This window comes from Echiichthys vipera (assembly GCF_963691815.1).
Source record: "Echiichthys vipera genome assembly, chromosome: 17".
NCBI lineage: Eukaryota > Metazoa > Chordata > Actinopteri > Perciformes > Trachinidae > Echiichthys > Echiichthys vipera.
This window is the reverse complement of record NC_139842.1, coordinates 10,630,563-10,646,805: the sequence shown is the minus strand read 5'-3', so window position 1 is coordinate 10,646,805 and position 16,243 is coordinate 10,630,563. Positions and strand designations below refer to the sequence as shown.

Sequence of the window (16,243 nt, the reverse complement as noted above, 5' to 3'; positions counted from 1 at the left end):
GATGCTAAATCAGGTGTATGATGGTAACCAGTATTGAATTGCACTGGCCCATTTCAGATTGTGTAATATTACATTATAATTATGTATTTAATTTGTATGCACAATGAAAACTTTTGATTCTCACTTGTCAAGACTAACTAAGTAATGCTGTGAACAAAATGCTTTCGGAATAAATCTGAATTAATTTGCCAGAGTAGTGGGTATGGTAGAAAGATGTGTGTGCGTGTGTTTTTTAACAGCTTCATAACACAATAATCATTAGGAGTAATTAGTTAGGGTTTCCAAATAAACAAAATATGAGCGTATGGTGGGAAGCATTGCAAAGACATTAAAATAGTTTATGATCTGCTTTATACAAATGTATACAATCAGACAATTGTGCAGAAAATACAATTCGAGAGTGACAGATCCTGAAACAAATATTTATGATTAAGCTTCAGTTTTTCCACTTAAAATCAGAAAGATATCTCATCCAAAGCTTCTAAACTGGCCCAGCACACCAATCATATTCTCAATTACCATAAGCAGAAGAAAATGGGTATTTTCATGAAACTTTATTCTTCAGCAGGTAAAATCTTTAGACATTTTTTGTGCGATATCTCACAAACCCCATTATCTTGTTTCAATATTATCTTACAAAGAAGCGTAAGCAAAACATCTTGAATATTTACTTGATTGGCATTTTTTTGACTAGGGTGGTCCAAGTGGATCGCTCACTTTATGCAGGGGAAGCAGGAAGTATGTGAGAATAGCATTATTGACCAACTACTCATATGCTTCAAAATGTAACATTACAGTGTCTTAGCATTTTAACTTAGATAAAAACAGAACAGAGTGACATCATAAAATGTAATATAAAGCTTCCATACTTTTTCCATAAGTCTTCAAAACAAACCTAACAGTAGGCCACATCAGAAAACACTGCACATCTGAAAGTAGTCGCAGTATAAAGTACCACCAAAATTAAAATAAGCCTGTGTGGGAAGAAACATTGTACTGTGAAAAAATGTACAAGGCTTTCAAAACTCCCAATACAACAGCAAAATACAATTGAATGTACTGCCTCTGACCAGGCAGATAGCCAATCACACTCTAGGTTAGTGGGGCATCACCAGGAGTGGCTCTTGCCGTAACCCGTCAGCATATTGAACAAAAGTGATGCGCCCGTACTTACCAGTGAAGACTATGCCTGTGTTACTCATGTTATTCCCATGAAAGACTATGTTGAGGTTCTGATAACAGTAATCGGAACTAGTGGAAAGAAATGTGTTGCACACTCAAAATTTTGATTATTGGACATCGATTGGCTGCCATTAATTTAAAATCCTCGAAGAATAGTTGTAGTTTTTCAAAAAAGGTGAAAGACATTAAGATCTCATGTGTGCACAAAAAACACAGGTCAAGGGGAATTACAATTACAGCAGTGGTACTTACAGCTTTAACTAACCTGTTACTGGTAGGGATTCATTCACTCCTTCATGTAAGTAGTATAATTCAAATGATCAAGTGAGGACAGCTGATGGAACAAACAGGATTAAGCGGTAAAGCCATTTAACAAAGCATATGAAAAGTCATTTCTTCATCACAAACCCCCCAAAAACATTTCATGTATATATGAGTGTATGTGACAGGTTGTTAATGGTGTCTGTAACAAATGATTTTACTTTTTTGAACCAAGCCATAAAAATTCCAGACTGCTGTGAACTGTAGGACTAGTTAATAAAGCTTCTGAAAGGAATATGGTTTCATTTAAAACAGCTCCATACTTTCAGTATAAAGTTATTAAATGAAACCTGAGCTTCCTGATGCTCTCACCAACCGAGAATGGAAGATACTGGTTTAATGACACATAAGAGCTTAACAATAAAGAACATAATTCACATAAGCTAACATGCCTGGAGAAAATGGTGCCTCAACGTAACAACACAAACAAGGGCCTTCACCAAACTTGCTGCAAGTTTGGGGACATTGAGATCCAACAGCGTGTAAGCTGTGAGGGCCCCTGGTAATGAATGAGAAGACAGAAAAACGGTGAGACTTGCCTCAGGCTGAAACAGGGCTACACTGAGACAGGGCCTCAGCCAGTCCCCCATGGCATCGCTACAGGAAGAAGAGAAATCTGGGTTTTAGCACTACAGCCACCCGGAAGTTATGCAGCTGTACAATGCACTCGCCGTGTACAGTGCATTAATTTAAAAAGTAAAAAACAACTATATGCTGCTTATAACCAAAATAAAACATCTACCAACATTTTACATTTCAACTCAACAAAAAACAACACATTGCTGTTGAGATTGTTCATCTTTAAGACAACAAAAGCATGTTTATGAGTACAAACCTGCTGTGACGTCTCTTTTCCCACTAACGTCCCGCAAAGAAGAGTCTTACATTTTTGCCACATTTTATTACAATACAGTTTTACAACAATACATATACCACGTCATTTAGTGCTTGAAATATTTAAGGTTATGGGAGCATCTCCTCGTTAAAACTATGAAAATTAAACAGAAAGAGTGCATCAACAGTTAAATGAAGCCTTCACCAAACAAAGTTGGGGACACAAAGTCCAACAGCACTATGTGCTGTGAAGGCCTCACTGTTTAGCTTAGAACAGAAATGTATTTACATAAAACTTGCCTTGATAAAGGGTGCGTACTGCCCATGTAACTCCAGCGCCTTCACAACACTACGAACCATATCTACTACACTTCTATAAACCTGAATGAAACATGAGAAGGAAAAAAAGCCACAGAACAAGAGATGGTTTGAAACAACAGTTCATGGCCTTGGTTAGGTACAGTGTAAATATTTCCCATGCCCTCTGTGATGCTTTTTGTTTGCTGTTTATTCAGTGTCTCTTCCTCATAGCTCAGTAGTAGAATAAACAGTATGTCTTGGTACTATAATACCAATACTGGTCTGTCTACTAGCAGCTGAGGACATTAGAAAAGGGTTGAGTGTCCAAACCTATTGAAGAGAGGATGGCAGGCTTCAGTAGCGGGCTCCAGGAGACATGACAGGGGGTCTCATACCCATGGGTGGCCGTGGAGGGGCTCCCTGGTACCCCGGTGGAACCATAGGAGGGGCCTGTCTGTATGGAGGCAGCCCCCCTGGCATGTAGCCCGGCATCCCCTGGGTTGGACCACCATACTGGCCTGCAGAAACACAGGTTTGTTGGCTTTTCATTAAAAAATCAGTAGTCAAAAAATCAATTATACTTTATAACAAACGTCTACCATCTTAGCAGCTCTGTGAGGCTGTACTGTATTCAATACATTTAGGTTTAATTACATTAAACAACAGACTTTGGCTGATGTGAGGTGTCCAGACTTTCAGGTTTTCAGGCACTGTATTTGTTTCCCAGTCTAAATTACAACTTGGATCTTGACGTGAACACTGACTACAAGTCAGAAACCCGTAATTACGATATGAGATTAATGCAGCATTAGGCACAATATTGCTTCAAGATAAATGTTTACAATTACATGTTGAAGCACAGGTCTAACGTTTACTTTGACTTGATGATGCTATAGGAAAAAAGTCTTTTTAAAAAAGTTTTCTTTCTGAACCAGAGGCCAGCGGTGTATACCAGGTATTGGATGCCTCATGCCAGGCTGTTGAGGAGCCATCATACCACCCACGGGTCCCACTGATGCAGCAGCGGTAGTTTGGCCTTGACAGGCAACAGTGCGCTGGTACCTCGGCAACTGAGCGCGCGACTCTTCCTACGAGACACAGAAAGCAAACGGGGAGACATAATTACACGCTGACACAAAGGACAGTTAAACAACATGAATAATTTTTTTTTGTACAAGAATAGCCATTTATTGACTCGACAGAAAGTAAGGCTCTAGCTATGGTTAACAGTGTTCCCTCAAAATGCTACTTACTGTAGAAACTATAAAGAGAGAGAGTTGCAGTTGGACTACTTACCAGTGAGATATCCTCATCAGGGTGGATCAACTTACTGGTTGCACTGGAGGTGGTGAGGGTGGCGGGCTTACTGGTCACAGTAGAGGGAGGTTTAGAGACCGTACTGCTGCCAGCACTGGGGCTGGCCACAGCTACGGTGGCCTGAGTGTAGGCCGGGAATGTGGGCTTTGAGGGGTCAGAAGTGGTGGAGGAGGGAGGGTGGGGGGACCCTGACTGCTGACTCTGAGGGGGGACAGAAGAAAACACATCAGAATGTGCTGAAAGGCATTTAATTTAATAGGGGACACACATTTAGTCATACTTTGAGGTTACTCCCATTATTGGGCTCATATGTAGTCGATTAAACTTCACATTCATACTATTGTTTGTACACTGGGATAGTTCACCCAAATCAGAAAAAAATGTTAAGTAGTAGCTTTGGTTTCAGAAGGAAATTGTAAATAAAATACCATTTCATGCGTTTATGAATTTCAGATTTACATTAAAACAGAGACTTAACAGAGACTGACTATATGATAGATAAATATTGTATTTGATTCTTTAAGAGTATTGCTATACTGCAGCAGTTCAGAAATGAGAAGCCCTATCTACAAATCTGCATAACTCTCAATTTTCTGATTTTGTTGAGGTGATTAAGTAAATCTTGCTGTAGTATTCTATGAATGCAGATTTGTAGCAAAAGAAAAAGCAAACAAAAGGCAAGTTTCTAGAAATAAAATTATCTTTTAAAGTATTTTAAACCCTCATAAAGTCTGGAATTTCATAATTTCTTGCTAAAAAAGCGTTGGCAAATAAAATATAATTAATCTTCCCAAGTACACCACAGCAGGCAAACTATACACAATTGTGTGCATGCCAATTGTAAAGCTGCAGGCTGTCAGAGCAGAGCAGGTAGACAGCTGCGTACTTGTGACGTGATAGGGAACAGAGCTTTAGGGGAGGCGGACTGAGAGTCTGCACTTGATGAGCCTGCACTTGTACTTGCAGCGCGACTGCCCATCTGCAGCACAGGAAAAGAGTGGAGAATAAACGTAAATAAAAATGACTCTTCAGTTAAAGGAATTGCTGAGTAAGATCTCTTTTATATCAGCCTCTGTGCACAAAGAGCTACTCAAACATCCCTATGCAGCAGGAGATGGTAATGTTATCCGTCAGAGTGCTGAGGAGAAGGAAAAGTGGTAAATAGTATCATAAAGACTTTTACCTGTCCAGCAATGGGGAAAAGAGGCTTTGTGACATCAGGCTGGGTTGAGGGGACAGTGGACGCAGGTACAACAGGTCTAGTCAGCACATTTGCAGCAGGAGGAACCTGAGCCATGTGAGTGATGCCAGGACGGTGGCCCACAGGAGGAGGCATGCCTTACACCAACAGAACATAGTCATTACATAAGGGGACAAGTAAAGCCTCGCCACAGGAGTGTTACAATATATTTACAGACTTTTATAAAAACATATTTTAAATAAATAATAATTCACATCAAGGCAATGAAAGTGTGGAAGTAAGTGCTCTCTGAAGGCGTATACTAGCAGGGCATTACCTGGTGGCACAACAGGCATCATTGGAGGCATCATTCCACCCATTGGTATCATCCTAAATACAAAAGGAAAAAATGATCTATGTTTAAATACCTAGATACAACGAGGACTGGATTGATAAGAAATGACTATCTTTAATAATTATCCCAAGCATTTACCCTGGAGGCATTCCTGGCATTAAGGGGGGCATTCCTGGCATCATTGGAGGCACACCTGGCATCATTGGGGGAATTCCTAAAACAAAGATTATTTGACAAGTGTGTCACCACATCACAACATAGTTTATGTAATTTATATTAGGCATTGTGCTTCTGTTGACATCAATATTCCTATTTTAACACAGTATTATGAATGAACAATACCCGAATTGATGGCTATTTAAATAACATGTTCCTAATATTTTAAGAAAAATACAGTAATGAGCACGGCTATATATTAAAATGGATCATTCTTAAATGAATCACAGTAGTAAAAGGCATTTCAACTTGTTTACACCAATGACTATCAGTCTTTGACACATTCTGCGGCACATCAATACGCTTGAAAACATCAACTGTGTGAGTCCAGTCTCATGTGTAGCTGTAAAAACAACAGCCTGAAGCAGAGCAGTTAGGGAAAACCGGTATACTGCACCGGGTTAACCATGTCTCTAACAGGCTTGAGGTTAAATACTGGACTTACTTTGTAACAGCTTTATACTAATGCAATGCTATTTAGAATTCGATCAATAGTTGGCTTATTGCAGTTGCAGTAAAGTCACTGTTTTCTACCTGAGTAGCTGCCTGGTGGTATCCCTGGAGCTCCAGAGCCAGGAGGCATGCCAGGCTGGGTCATAGGCGGTATGAAGCCTGCCTGTGGCTGACCTGCAGCAGGCTGTTGGAAGGAAGGACCAGGCTCCTCATCCTCATCGCACTCATCAGAGTCATCTTGGTTCTGCTTTTTCTTTTGTGTTTCTGAAAGCAGGAAGAGCATAATAAGTCTCTAGAAAAGACCATAACAACACAGTATATTAAGGTATTTTGGTGCCAATACCTTGGTTCTTTTGCTCTAGCACTCTTCTTCTCTCTTCCATGTCTTTCTCAGGAATCCCCTCCATGCCATATATTTCCAGCTCAATATCTGTTCTTCCAGGTATTGCATTAGGGACGCCATCAATGGTTTCTTTATGTACCTACAATAGAAGTAATACAGTGAGGTACTTCTAGTATAGAAACAAAGGATTTGGTTTGATTTAATGAATAATGAATAGTTTTAATGAATTGTATTAATCCTGAAGAAAATTCTTGTTCCAGATTGCTCCAAAATTTCAGTAACAATTACAAAAAGGTAAGAAAATAAGATAACTAAAGAACATCAGAGGTGAAATATAAAATTTAAGTGTCTAAGGAGCAAAGTGCAAATGACATGATGTAATAGAGATATATTGCACATGATAATGAGAATAATATAAACCACATTGAAAAATGTTGCACACAAAAAAATAGTATTAATTGTTTCCTCACCTGCATACAGTGGATCGCAAGCCCAGGGCCAGTGTACAGCTTTTTGTGACAGATGTGACACTTGAAATGTTTGGCCTTCTGATGCTGAATGAGAATCTTTTCATCATCAAAATCCCTGTTGCAGTACCTGAGATTATGATTTAGGAAACTCAACGGTAGTAATAAACCGTGCTTCACAGGAGATCAGACACTTGTGTCGCCTGGTTTAATATTCTGTTTTTTTATTTTCTTCAGAGTTGATCAATAAACCAAAGCTTCACCGACAGCACGTTCAAAATCTAGCATGCTAACATAGTGTGAACATATTGTGACATTGACATTTAATAGCTAGACTGAATATGTAATGCAGATATCTGAAATTCTTCCTAGTCAAAAATAACATTTAAGATATCCACAATGACACTCTTACTAGCGCAAACGACGTCACTTTTGCCATTCATGTGTATTGGGCTTTCAATTCTATATATCCACAATTATATCTTAGATATGTAGAATGAACATTATGGAGATATGTAATGGAAATCTTACCAGGAAAAACTCTCTAGTCGTAATTTTAATTTCGGATATCCTATATGAAAAACCATTCCAGATATCAACAATGCAATTTTTTAACTATCTGAAATACATGCTGTCTAGTAAAAACGTCATTACGGATGTGTACAATTGCAATTTTACTAGTAAGAAGTGTGGATATATTCAATTATGAATCTGACTAGTAAGAAATCTAATTTGACTATGAGAAATGGTATCATGAACATTTCAAATGTAATAACAGATAGGAGTGTGATTCTATTAAACCGCTTGCCATATGAGCTAACGTTACACAGTAGTTATTATAACGTTAGCTTAGTAAACAGATGATTTCGCTGTCTAACACAAAGACATACGAGCAATATAATTACATGGGGCTATGACACTAAATGTAAATGTGGAAAAGGATACCAGCACCAAGGCTTCATTTGCTTCTTCTTCTTCCTCCCCATGATTTCTGTGCCGCTGACCCAGTTAATAAATCAGCTAACACACCTACCAGAAAGTGAACTGAGGGAATTAAAGATGGCGGCGAGCCTCCAGCCGTCTTCGGGGCTAATGGAAGGAGGCTGGGCAGCGCAGTTCCAGTTCCGGTTCTTTTTTTGGGTATCCCAGCCTCCTTTCATTAGCCTTGGCCGTCTCCAGTCAGCCCTACAAAAACATATTTATCTTTATAAAGCAGTGGTACAGCCACAGCGGATATTCTATCAAATTCTGAATAATAGAAAAATAACAGTATTTCAGAATGAATCAAGAATTGATACTTTGTTCTCTAAATTTGATCTAAACTGTAGTTATTACCTTATTACCCTAAATTGAAATGAGTGACCACTTTAGAGGGTTCACACACAGGCCTCTGTTCAGGCTAATTAAGAGTTGTTTATGATCAAAAGTTATACAACTCCAATTTAAGTTACTTTTAGGTGCAATAACTTTTACATTGAATGTAAAGTCTGTGTTTTAGCTAAACAAAAAAAAAGGGTATGTGTCCAAAAACACGCACTGAGTTCCATGACATGTCCTAAATCGTTTACATCTCTGGTTCATCCCAAACAAAGACAAAACCGTACAGTTATCTAACAAAATCATGTATTTCACAAGTATGTAATCATGTCAGTGCAATTTAGACAAATCCAATGGATGCATAGACCTAGACAACAAGTGGTTAGACACCAAGAATACTTGGCTGGGTCAAATAATGAAGGGTTTAGGATATTTTATGGGCTTGTTTATCTTGGACACTATCTTGAAAATTGCAACTTTCTAGTGGTCAAACTTTGCTAAACTTTTAGTATGTTAATAATGACACCTAATACTACAAAAAAAACAGCTGTACACCTGAGTCCTAGGTGTTGTTTTTTCATATATGCAGCCGCTTATTAATATGGTTGTAATACTTTAAAATGTCCACGACAAAACCAAGTAACCCTGACTGCAGCCTCAAGGCTCCCTCTGATGGTTTGTTACAAAAATAACCTTTATTGGACCATTCATTTGTACTCAAATACTTCTTTTCCTCTTGCTTTTACTACTACGAAATGAATCTCCAAACCTTCACATGCTACAACTACCTTTACCATATACAGTGAATTTCAGCCATCCAAACGATGAACTCTGTTGTAATCTAATTAAATGCCTTGCAAAAGTTTTCATCCACAAAAATAAAATACTGAAATCATCTCCCAATTTTATTTCTATGGATTTTAAATATATGTAAAGTCTTTAAAATTGATAAATGGAAGAAAGGCACAACAACTGTATGGTACTCAAAGAACTTTAATCAAAAGAAATGAATTGCTTTTCTCCTTATATGTAGAGTTATTTATTATTATTGTTATTATTATTGCTGTATATTGATGATATAATTATGTTCAGAATGTATAACTAAAACCCATTCTTAATCCTGTATAACAAATTGACTATCTTTGATTACAATGCTGTTAAGCCATTTGACAATGCTTTATACCATTTATACAATGTATAAGTGTCGCCATTTTCAATAAAGTTTAAAAAAATGAATTGCAAGGTACCACTCGATTTAGCAGGCATAAAACTAACCTAAGATTTACCCAACCATTTAAAAGACAAGAACGTGTTGATAAAAGTCACTTAACGCTGAAGTCTATGGTTAATGTTTACTTTTAGGATGAAACGTGTCCAGGAACTGAGGAAGAATTTAGGTCACAGTCGGACATAATTGAGGACGTACACAGACGACAGCGCATGCGCAGAAGGCACATACACGAAAACATTTAAACAGTACTGCAAGTGTTGCATATGTGCTGTTGTCATTTCATTTCAGACGCCACCTGTAATTTATAATACCTGTCTACCAACATAGCACAGCTAAACAAACTAAATAGGCTCGTGTTTTGTGCTTGCTCCGTGCAGCAAATAGGATCATGTTTACGTCCCAAACCTCGTCCTTCCAGGATTCAATTGACGTGGAAGAGAAAGACGACTATGACAGCGAGGAGATCTCCGGATACAGCCAGAAAATCCAGCTGAACTGCTACTACACCATCTATCTTTATCAAGGCACAAGGTACGGATTATACTCGTCACTGATTCTGTTTTCTGTATAAGATGACAGCTCTGCTACGTCCTGTGGCCCCTGTTTGACCTATTGTGACTAATTGTTGCCATTGTTTATTTATTTTTTAATATATATTATATATATTTTTATACATATATATATAACTATATATATATATATATATATATACACACAATTAAAATATATATATACTGGTCTTATTTGTATGACTATCTGTTTTTGCTGATTGTCTGCTTGTTCTTAATCTGAAATAGAGGTTCATAAATTGAAAAAAAAATAAAAGACTGCTATGCTCCAACTTTCTTTCTCTAATATAATTAATGGATATTTTCCAGGAGTGTCAGGTCAGAATTATTAATATTATAGTTTTAATTTATTTTCTATTTCTAGTTTCTTATCGTGTTGTTATAGTTCACAATAGTTACCCTTATTCTAATTAGGGATCGACAGATGTGGTTTTTTTAGGGCTGATGCCGATTTTTTTGTTTTTTTTGCCTTAGCCGATGACCAATACGGACTGCTGATATTTGGCGCCGATACTGAATTTTGCTCCCTAAGTTTACATCATGAGAATTACACAATGATAACAAATGTTACGCATCTCAATTTAAATAAGAAAGAAAGAACATTTATTGAACTTAAAAAAGGTGTCTCAAGCAACAACTATCAGCAAACGCAGCAGCCCGCATCGGCCGATACAGATACGCGTAAGAAACGTAAATATTCGATGTATCAGTCTATCACTAAGTCTAATACTATTTCAATCCTACAGGACATCCAACTTTTCCCCCTGAGCACAACCAGCTCCTTCTTTCTCTGTCCTGTTTTAATTATTTAACAGTCTATCATTCTTATCCCCTCTAAAGCACTTTTAAGTTTTTGTAGTGCCCTGTCCTTTAACCTGCTGACACTCATGTAGGTAAAACTAGATTCATACATCAAAAAACTAACCAGGTGATGAGTAAACTGTCAACTGTCTTAGATCTGAGGCTTCTGGGGAAAATGTGGCATGGAACCAGAGACGAGCAGACTCCACAACCAGTCAGGATGACTTTAGGTAACAAAAGGAGACATCCGCCGCCTACGTTCTCATTGCTTTCAGTGGTCGTTTTCTCTTTGGCTTTCACTGTTGTGCATTGGTGTATCCACGGGCTGCCATGGGACATCCAACCAACATGGAATCAATGCTGTTTTTCATTTGTGATCTTGTTCTGATTGGTCATTGCTGTGCTGCTGCTGAGTTACATGGCCTTTACGTCTCTCACAATGTGAACGTGTCTCCACTTCTTCCATGTGTCAAATGCAGTCGCAAAAAAGTGAATGAAATTAGTCTGAATGTCTGAAAACAGTGTTGAAGCAAAAGTAATGTCAAAAACTCTGTGACTATTTGTTGTTGTTTTTAACACCCACACTGTGGGGTGGCACAGTTATGTGCTGTGTTTGTTGTGATGTGTTGGTTGCGTGGCTACTGCTCATCAGCTTTCTCCATTTGTTCTCCATTGACTTGAGTGGCTTCCAAATTCCTCATTGTCTTCTCTGGCTGCTCGTATCCATGCTGACTCTCTGCCCCGCCCCACAGCCTGACGCTGATCGACAGCAGCCTGCCATCAGAGGCGGAACCTGAGCTGCGGACCTACATTTCAAGGAGGCTTAGCAAAGGTGCCCTGCTCGGAGGCATGGGCAACATCGCCACTGTGGAACTGAGGTAAGAATTTAACAAATTCCCTCACAACTTATTGCATCATAAATGCTACATAAAAACCAAGATACTCACAATCAAGGCTTCCGGTCTAAATATTAGTTTTGGACTGATGGGGCAGCACATGCTTCAACCATAGTTGAACCATTCAATCATAGTATTAATGTTGTCATGGTTTGATTCCATTACAGTGATAAAATTAATTTAGCTGCAAAAGAAGGTTCAGTAACACAAATGTTTTTTTTGTTTTTTTTTATCTTACCAGTATCCCAGAGCAGGCAGTCGGCTGCTACTGCTGTCTTCTGGAGCAGGAAAGGTCTCCTGACCAGCCTGATGCTGATGGAAACGGATATGTTATCTGCTTCATGGGTGGCTCTGAAAAAGGACTGAACTTATATCCTTTTGTGCACAATTGTGCAGAAATCAACCTTAGTTATAAGCAACATGCAATGTCCTCCACATTAATGTAACCGTAATCCATGTTTTTTCCTGCATTGTTGTATTGCTTCCTTATTGTTATAACTTTATACAAAAAAAACAGGATAGTTCCAATTCCTTGACCCAATACACATTCAGATTAGAGCTTGATAAATACGTCCAAGGCCTGCACAGCAGCCTGCAAACCCCAGAGGTATTCAAATGTAATAACAGTGTAATGCCGCAATATATTTCCCATTACATTATTATTGCAATATTGACTTGTGTGTTTGTGTGTCAGCTGCAGAACCTTGAGACGGAGGTGCGTCCCTATCTGAGCCGGTGGTACGAGGAGTCTGTGATGCACATTTATCGAGTGGTGCAGCTGGTCCAGAGCAGCATCAGCTTCTTACTGCATGCTGTGAGTCATTCATTTTGCCTCTAGAGTATGTCCAATAAAAACAGAGTGAACCGTTAATATCTTGTTAGGAAATTTTAGAAAGTGAAACGGTACAATGAGGTCTAGCGAGTATTGATATAGGATTGTGCTGGTTCGAGCCATAGCGAAGGGGTCCAAGCCTGGGTAAATTACCAAAACTATCTGGATGCACAGAATGCATCCTGGTTAAAAAGGGAATTTAAGGATCACCGTGTTTTTAGAGTGAACCGTTCCTTCACATGCTTATTTTTACCTTATGCAATAAAATAATAGAATTCAATTGATTGATTGATTTATTATTTTGTTATTTAAATTCTGTGTGTGCTGGATTTACGTTTATTCCAGAATAATGCATTTCAGCCATTTAATGTTTTGGTTACAGGCTCTGAATCACACACATGTGGAGGTCAATAATTCAGATGAGAGGACGAAGGCTGATGTGTCCAGGTGAGTTAGGTGATGGTCCTTTCAACTGCACTAACATACCTTTAAATCCTTAAAGACTTCTAAAAACATAGCAGGTATGTTGTTTATTTCCATGTAGGACAGAATGTAATTAGATGATCTGTTTGTTAGCTGTTAAATGTCTGATGTGTTCTGTAACAGGTTCATCAAAGCAGCCAGTTTGCAGGGTCTTTCCCAACAAGACACTACAACAGCTTCTCTGTGTAAGGCTATCTCAGAGGACACGCACTCTGACCTGATCATAGACTGCTCCACCAGCCCACCCACACTCTCCAACACTGGTAAGTCATGCCGTAAAAAGGAAAATTATTTTGTGTCTGTGTACAGTTTAAGAGTTTGATAAAGATGTTTTCTTCCATAGTCAGTAATCGTTTCTGTGATGACTGGATTCAGGCTTTCCTCAACGCTGCAGAGCGTTGTAATCCTTTCCTGCTCAGACAGATTCTGGAGAACTTCAAACTTAAGGTGAGGTGATGCAAATAGACAAATTGTAACAGGGTTTCTCAAGTTGTTTGGCATCAGGACCCTAAAATTTCCACAACACCAGCCGTTACAGTTTTGTAATTGTCAAGTTGTCTTGTGAATTTGACTTAAACATACTTTGGTATTTTGTGTTTTCAATGTTTTAATGACTGGAGCACTTTTAAAAAATGATATTGAAGAAATAAGATATTGTTCATAGACAAATAAAACAGCACTGATGGAAATATACAATACTTGTACATTCAAGTCTATATATTTGTATTATAAACTTCACAAATAAATATAAAAATCCCACAAGATTGATAAACCTTGGACATGAGCTCTCAGTTCCTCTTGGTAGATACACAGAATTAAAAAAAATGTTCACTCTGCTGCAACTCTTTCATCCAGGTCGCTTCCCTTTTTATAAAACTTGTTTCCTCATCTATTAACCACCACTCGCACACCGCAGGCCATCCAGGACATGAACAGCCTGAAGCGTTTTGTGCGTCAGGCAGAGATGAGTCACTACGCCCTGTTTCGCTGCTGCCAGTTCCTGCAGGGCTGTGGAAATGGGGATGTGTTGCTGCAGAATGCCAAGGCGGAGCATAGCGACCTGCCTGAAGCCTGCAGCATCATCTCTGTACTGGAGGAGTTCCTCAAGGACCAATCCCAGGCCCAGGCCTGATTCAATTAAAACGCCAAGATAAGGGGGCCTGGATACCTTGTCTGTTGGTGGTAAGACAGTCTGCTCTTCAGGCCCCAAAGCAGATAATGTAAAATTCTAAACCTAGCACTACATCCTATGTTAAACATTGTTGTGATTTTCTTAGCAGAGGAGGAATTTAAATCTAAGTTATAAAACACACAATCCGTCTGCTGGCGCTGCTGTTTTTTAGCTGGAACAGTGGTGGTCAGATGTGGAATATTTACTGTAAAACACTGACAAGTGACACTCAGCTTCCCACAACAAATGTCTTTTTATTGACTCTGTAATATCACTACACTTATCTTAACAATTAGTTAAAAGGTTAGTTGCTAATTGGAAATGACAGAAAAATAATTGACAATGTATGATTAGTTTAGATGTAGTGGCACTTCCCTTTTTTGTGTTATTTGAGTGTGTGTGTATGTAACAATACTTTGAACCAAAAATTTCTAGTGTGTTGCTAACTGACAATGATCACACACACAACTGATCCAAACTAAAGCGTCTACTCATTGGAGTGGAATTATCTATTACTTATTTGATATCCAAATAATATTTTATGATTTTGTATTAGTTGATTGTACTAGTTTTCTTTCACATTGAGAATGCACAAATCACTTTTATGCATTGTTTGTTACACACGCCTTGTTTGTGCCTACGTTTCAACCTGCAATACAATATTTCTTTTGTCTGATAAACTGCTACTGTTTGTACATATTTTGTCTATAAAGTGATATTATATGTAAGTTTAATCCCTCTCTGTGAGTACATGGTGTAGATCATTTTTGGATATAATTTCCTGTTTACAAAAATCTTAAATTAGCATTCACCAGCTGAAGACTTCATGAGAACAAAACAGGCACTGAGTCCAGTCACTCGCTACATTTACTAAGCATTTGTTTACTTGAAAAGTCTCTGCAATATTAATGATAGAAAAAAGAAAATTTACACATGGAATAAAAGTAGAGGATGTATAAAAGTGCTCAATGCAAATGTTGGCATGCCTTGGTTTTATTTTCCTTTCATTGTGTACCTGCAGCAAGTTTTCGTATTCCATTAAGCTCTAACCATTCCCATTCAAACCAGTGTGTAATACAGCAATACGGTTGGTTGTGTGTGTATACTTTAAACTGTGAAGCAGGTGACATGTAAATGAGTCATTTTAGTATTGTGACCCATAGTGTGACTGACCCACAGTGCATACGTGTTGACATTTCTGTACAGCTTGTTCTCTATACTGTAGTTATAAATGACTATGTAGTTCTTGGGTCTTGTAAAGAAGGAGCTGAAATAAAAGCCACAGTTGAACCTATTCGTTGTGGTTGTTCATGTTGTCTAGCATACCAAAGTCTAACAAAGATGGCAAACATTTCACACTTGTTATATCAGATATTAGGCAGCAACAGTCTTCTGTGTCTGGTCTGAAAGTTACATGTATGGTGAGTCATTCAGGGCTGCTGCTACGGTCCTGCCCTCAAACTGGACCTCATATCCTCCAGTAGACTCCGTCCTCAGGCTGCTCCTCTACAACCACAAACAAACAGCTGAAAGCTTGAGATATAAAAATAAGAAAATGTTTGCAGCTGTTATAAGTCTGAGAAAGAGTGAGAAAACTGCAGCATGTCGACAAGGTGGCAACAGAAGGATTTACCCAAAGTGTGATCAGACAGCCTCCTCATAAGAAGACTGGGTACATCATAGATGCTCTCTGTGGGGTCTGAAACAGTTGGGAAATACATTTATTTAATATAATTAGTTTTTGGTATAACCAAGTATGTAAAAGCTTAAAGAGAAAAATAAAAATGTAAACTCACTCGGATGTTCAGCAGTCCTCCTGTAAGAGAGAGGAAAGTCATACACGTCGTCGTTGACGTTGCATACCTCTAAGAAGACAAAAAATAATGATGGGGCCAGTTTGGAAATGTAACCATAATCATACTGTCTTTTACGTTATTACAGATGGCATATTTAAAGAATATTTAATGTCATACTG

General features: G+C 38.3%; 2 protein-coding genes across 4 annotated transcripts; one reads left to right on the top strand and one right to left on the bottom strand.

The window, feature by feature from the left end:
• Nucleotides 1–485: 485 nt before the first annotated feature.
• LOC310960051 (BUB3-interacting and GLEBS motif-containing protein ZNF207-like) lies at nucleotides 486–8,001 on the bottom strand. 3 transcript variants are annotated; one of them, XM_083931647.1, is made up of 12 exons: nucleotides 7,914–8,001; nucleotides 6,972–7,098; nucleotides 6,502–6,640; nucleotides 6,240–6,422; nucleotides 5,628–5,703; nucleotides 5,472–5,524; nucleotides 5,138–5,292; nucleotides 4,841–4,933; nucleotides 3,934–4,155; nucleotides 3,590–3,725; nucleotides 2,968–3,155; nucleotides 486–2,718 (listed from the first exon to the last, which is right to left on the bottom strand). In XM_083931647.1, exons 1-11 carry the CDS (start codon nucleotides 7,952–7,954, stop codon nucleotides 2,992–2,994), a joined length of 1,389 nt encoding a protein of 462 aa, XP_083787773.1. In that variant the 5' UTR covers nucleotides 7,955–8,001; the 3' UTR covers nucleotides 486–2,718; nucleotides 2,968–2,991. The 3 variants fall into 3 exon arrangements, with proteins under 3 accessions (XP_083787773.1, XP_083787772.1, XP_083787774.1); XM_083931646.1 differs by having other exon boundaries at nucleotides 486–3,155; XM_083931648.1 differs by lacking the exon at nucleotides 4,841–4,933 and having other exon boundaries at nucleotides 486–3,155.
• Nucleotides 8,002–9,765: 1,764 nt separating this feature from the next.
• cUnh17orf75 (chromosome Un C17orf75 homolog) lies at nucleotides 9,766–15,619 on the top strand. The gene is made up of 10 exons (XM_083932107.1): nucleotides 9,766–10,047; nucleotides 11,042–11,116; nucleotides 11,639–11,764; nucleotides 12,024–12,154; nucleotides 12,331–12,389; nucleotides 12,477–12,596; nucleotides 12,997–13,061; nucleotides 13,221–13,360; nucleotides 13,441–13,544; nucleotides 14,014–15,619. Exons 1-10 carry the CDS (start codon nucleotides 9,905–9,907, stop codon nucleotides 14,227–14,229), a joined length of 1,179 nt encoding a protein of 392 aa, XP_083788233.1. The 5' UTR covers nucleotides 9,766–9,904; the 3' UTR covers nucleotides 14,230–15,619.
• Nucleotides 15,620–16,243: the final 624 nt, after the last annotated feature.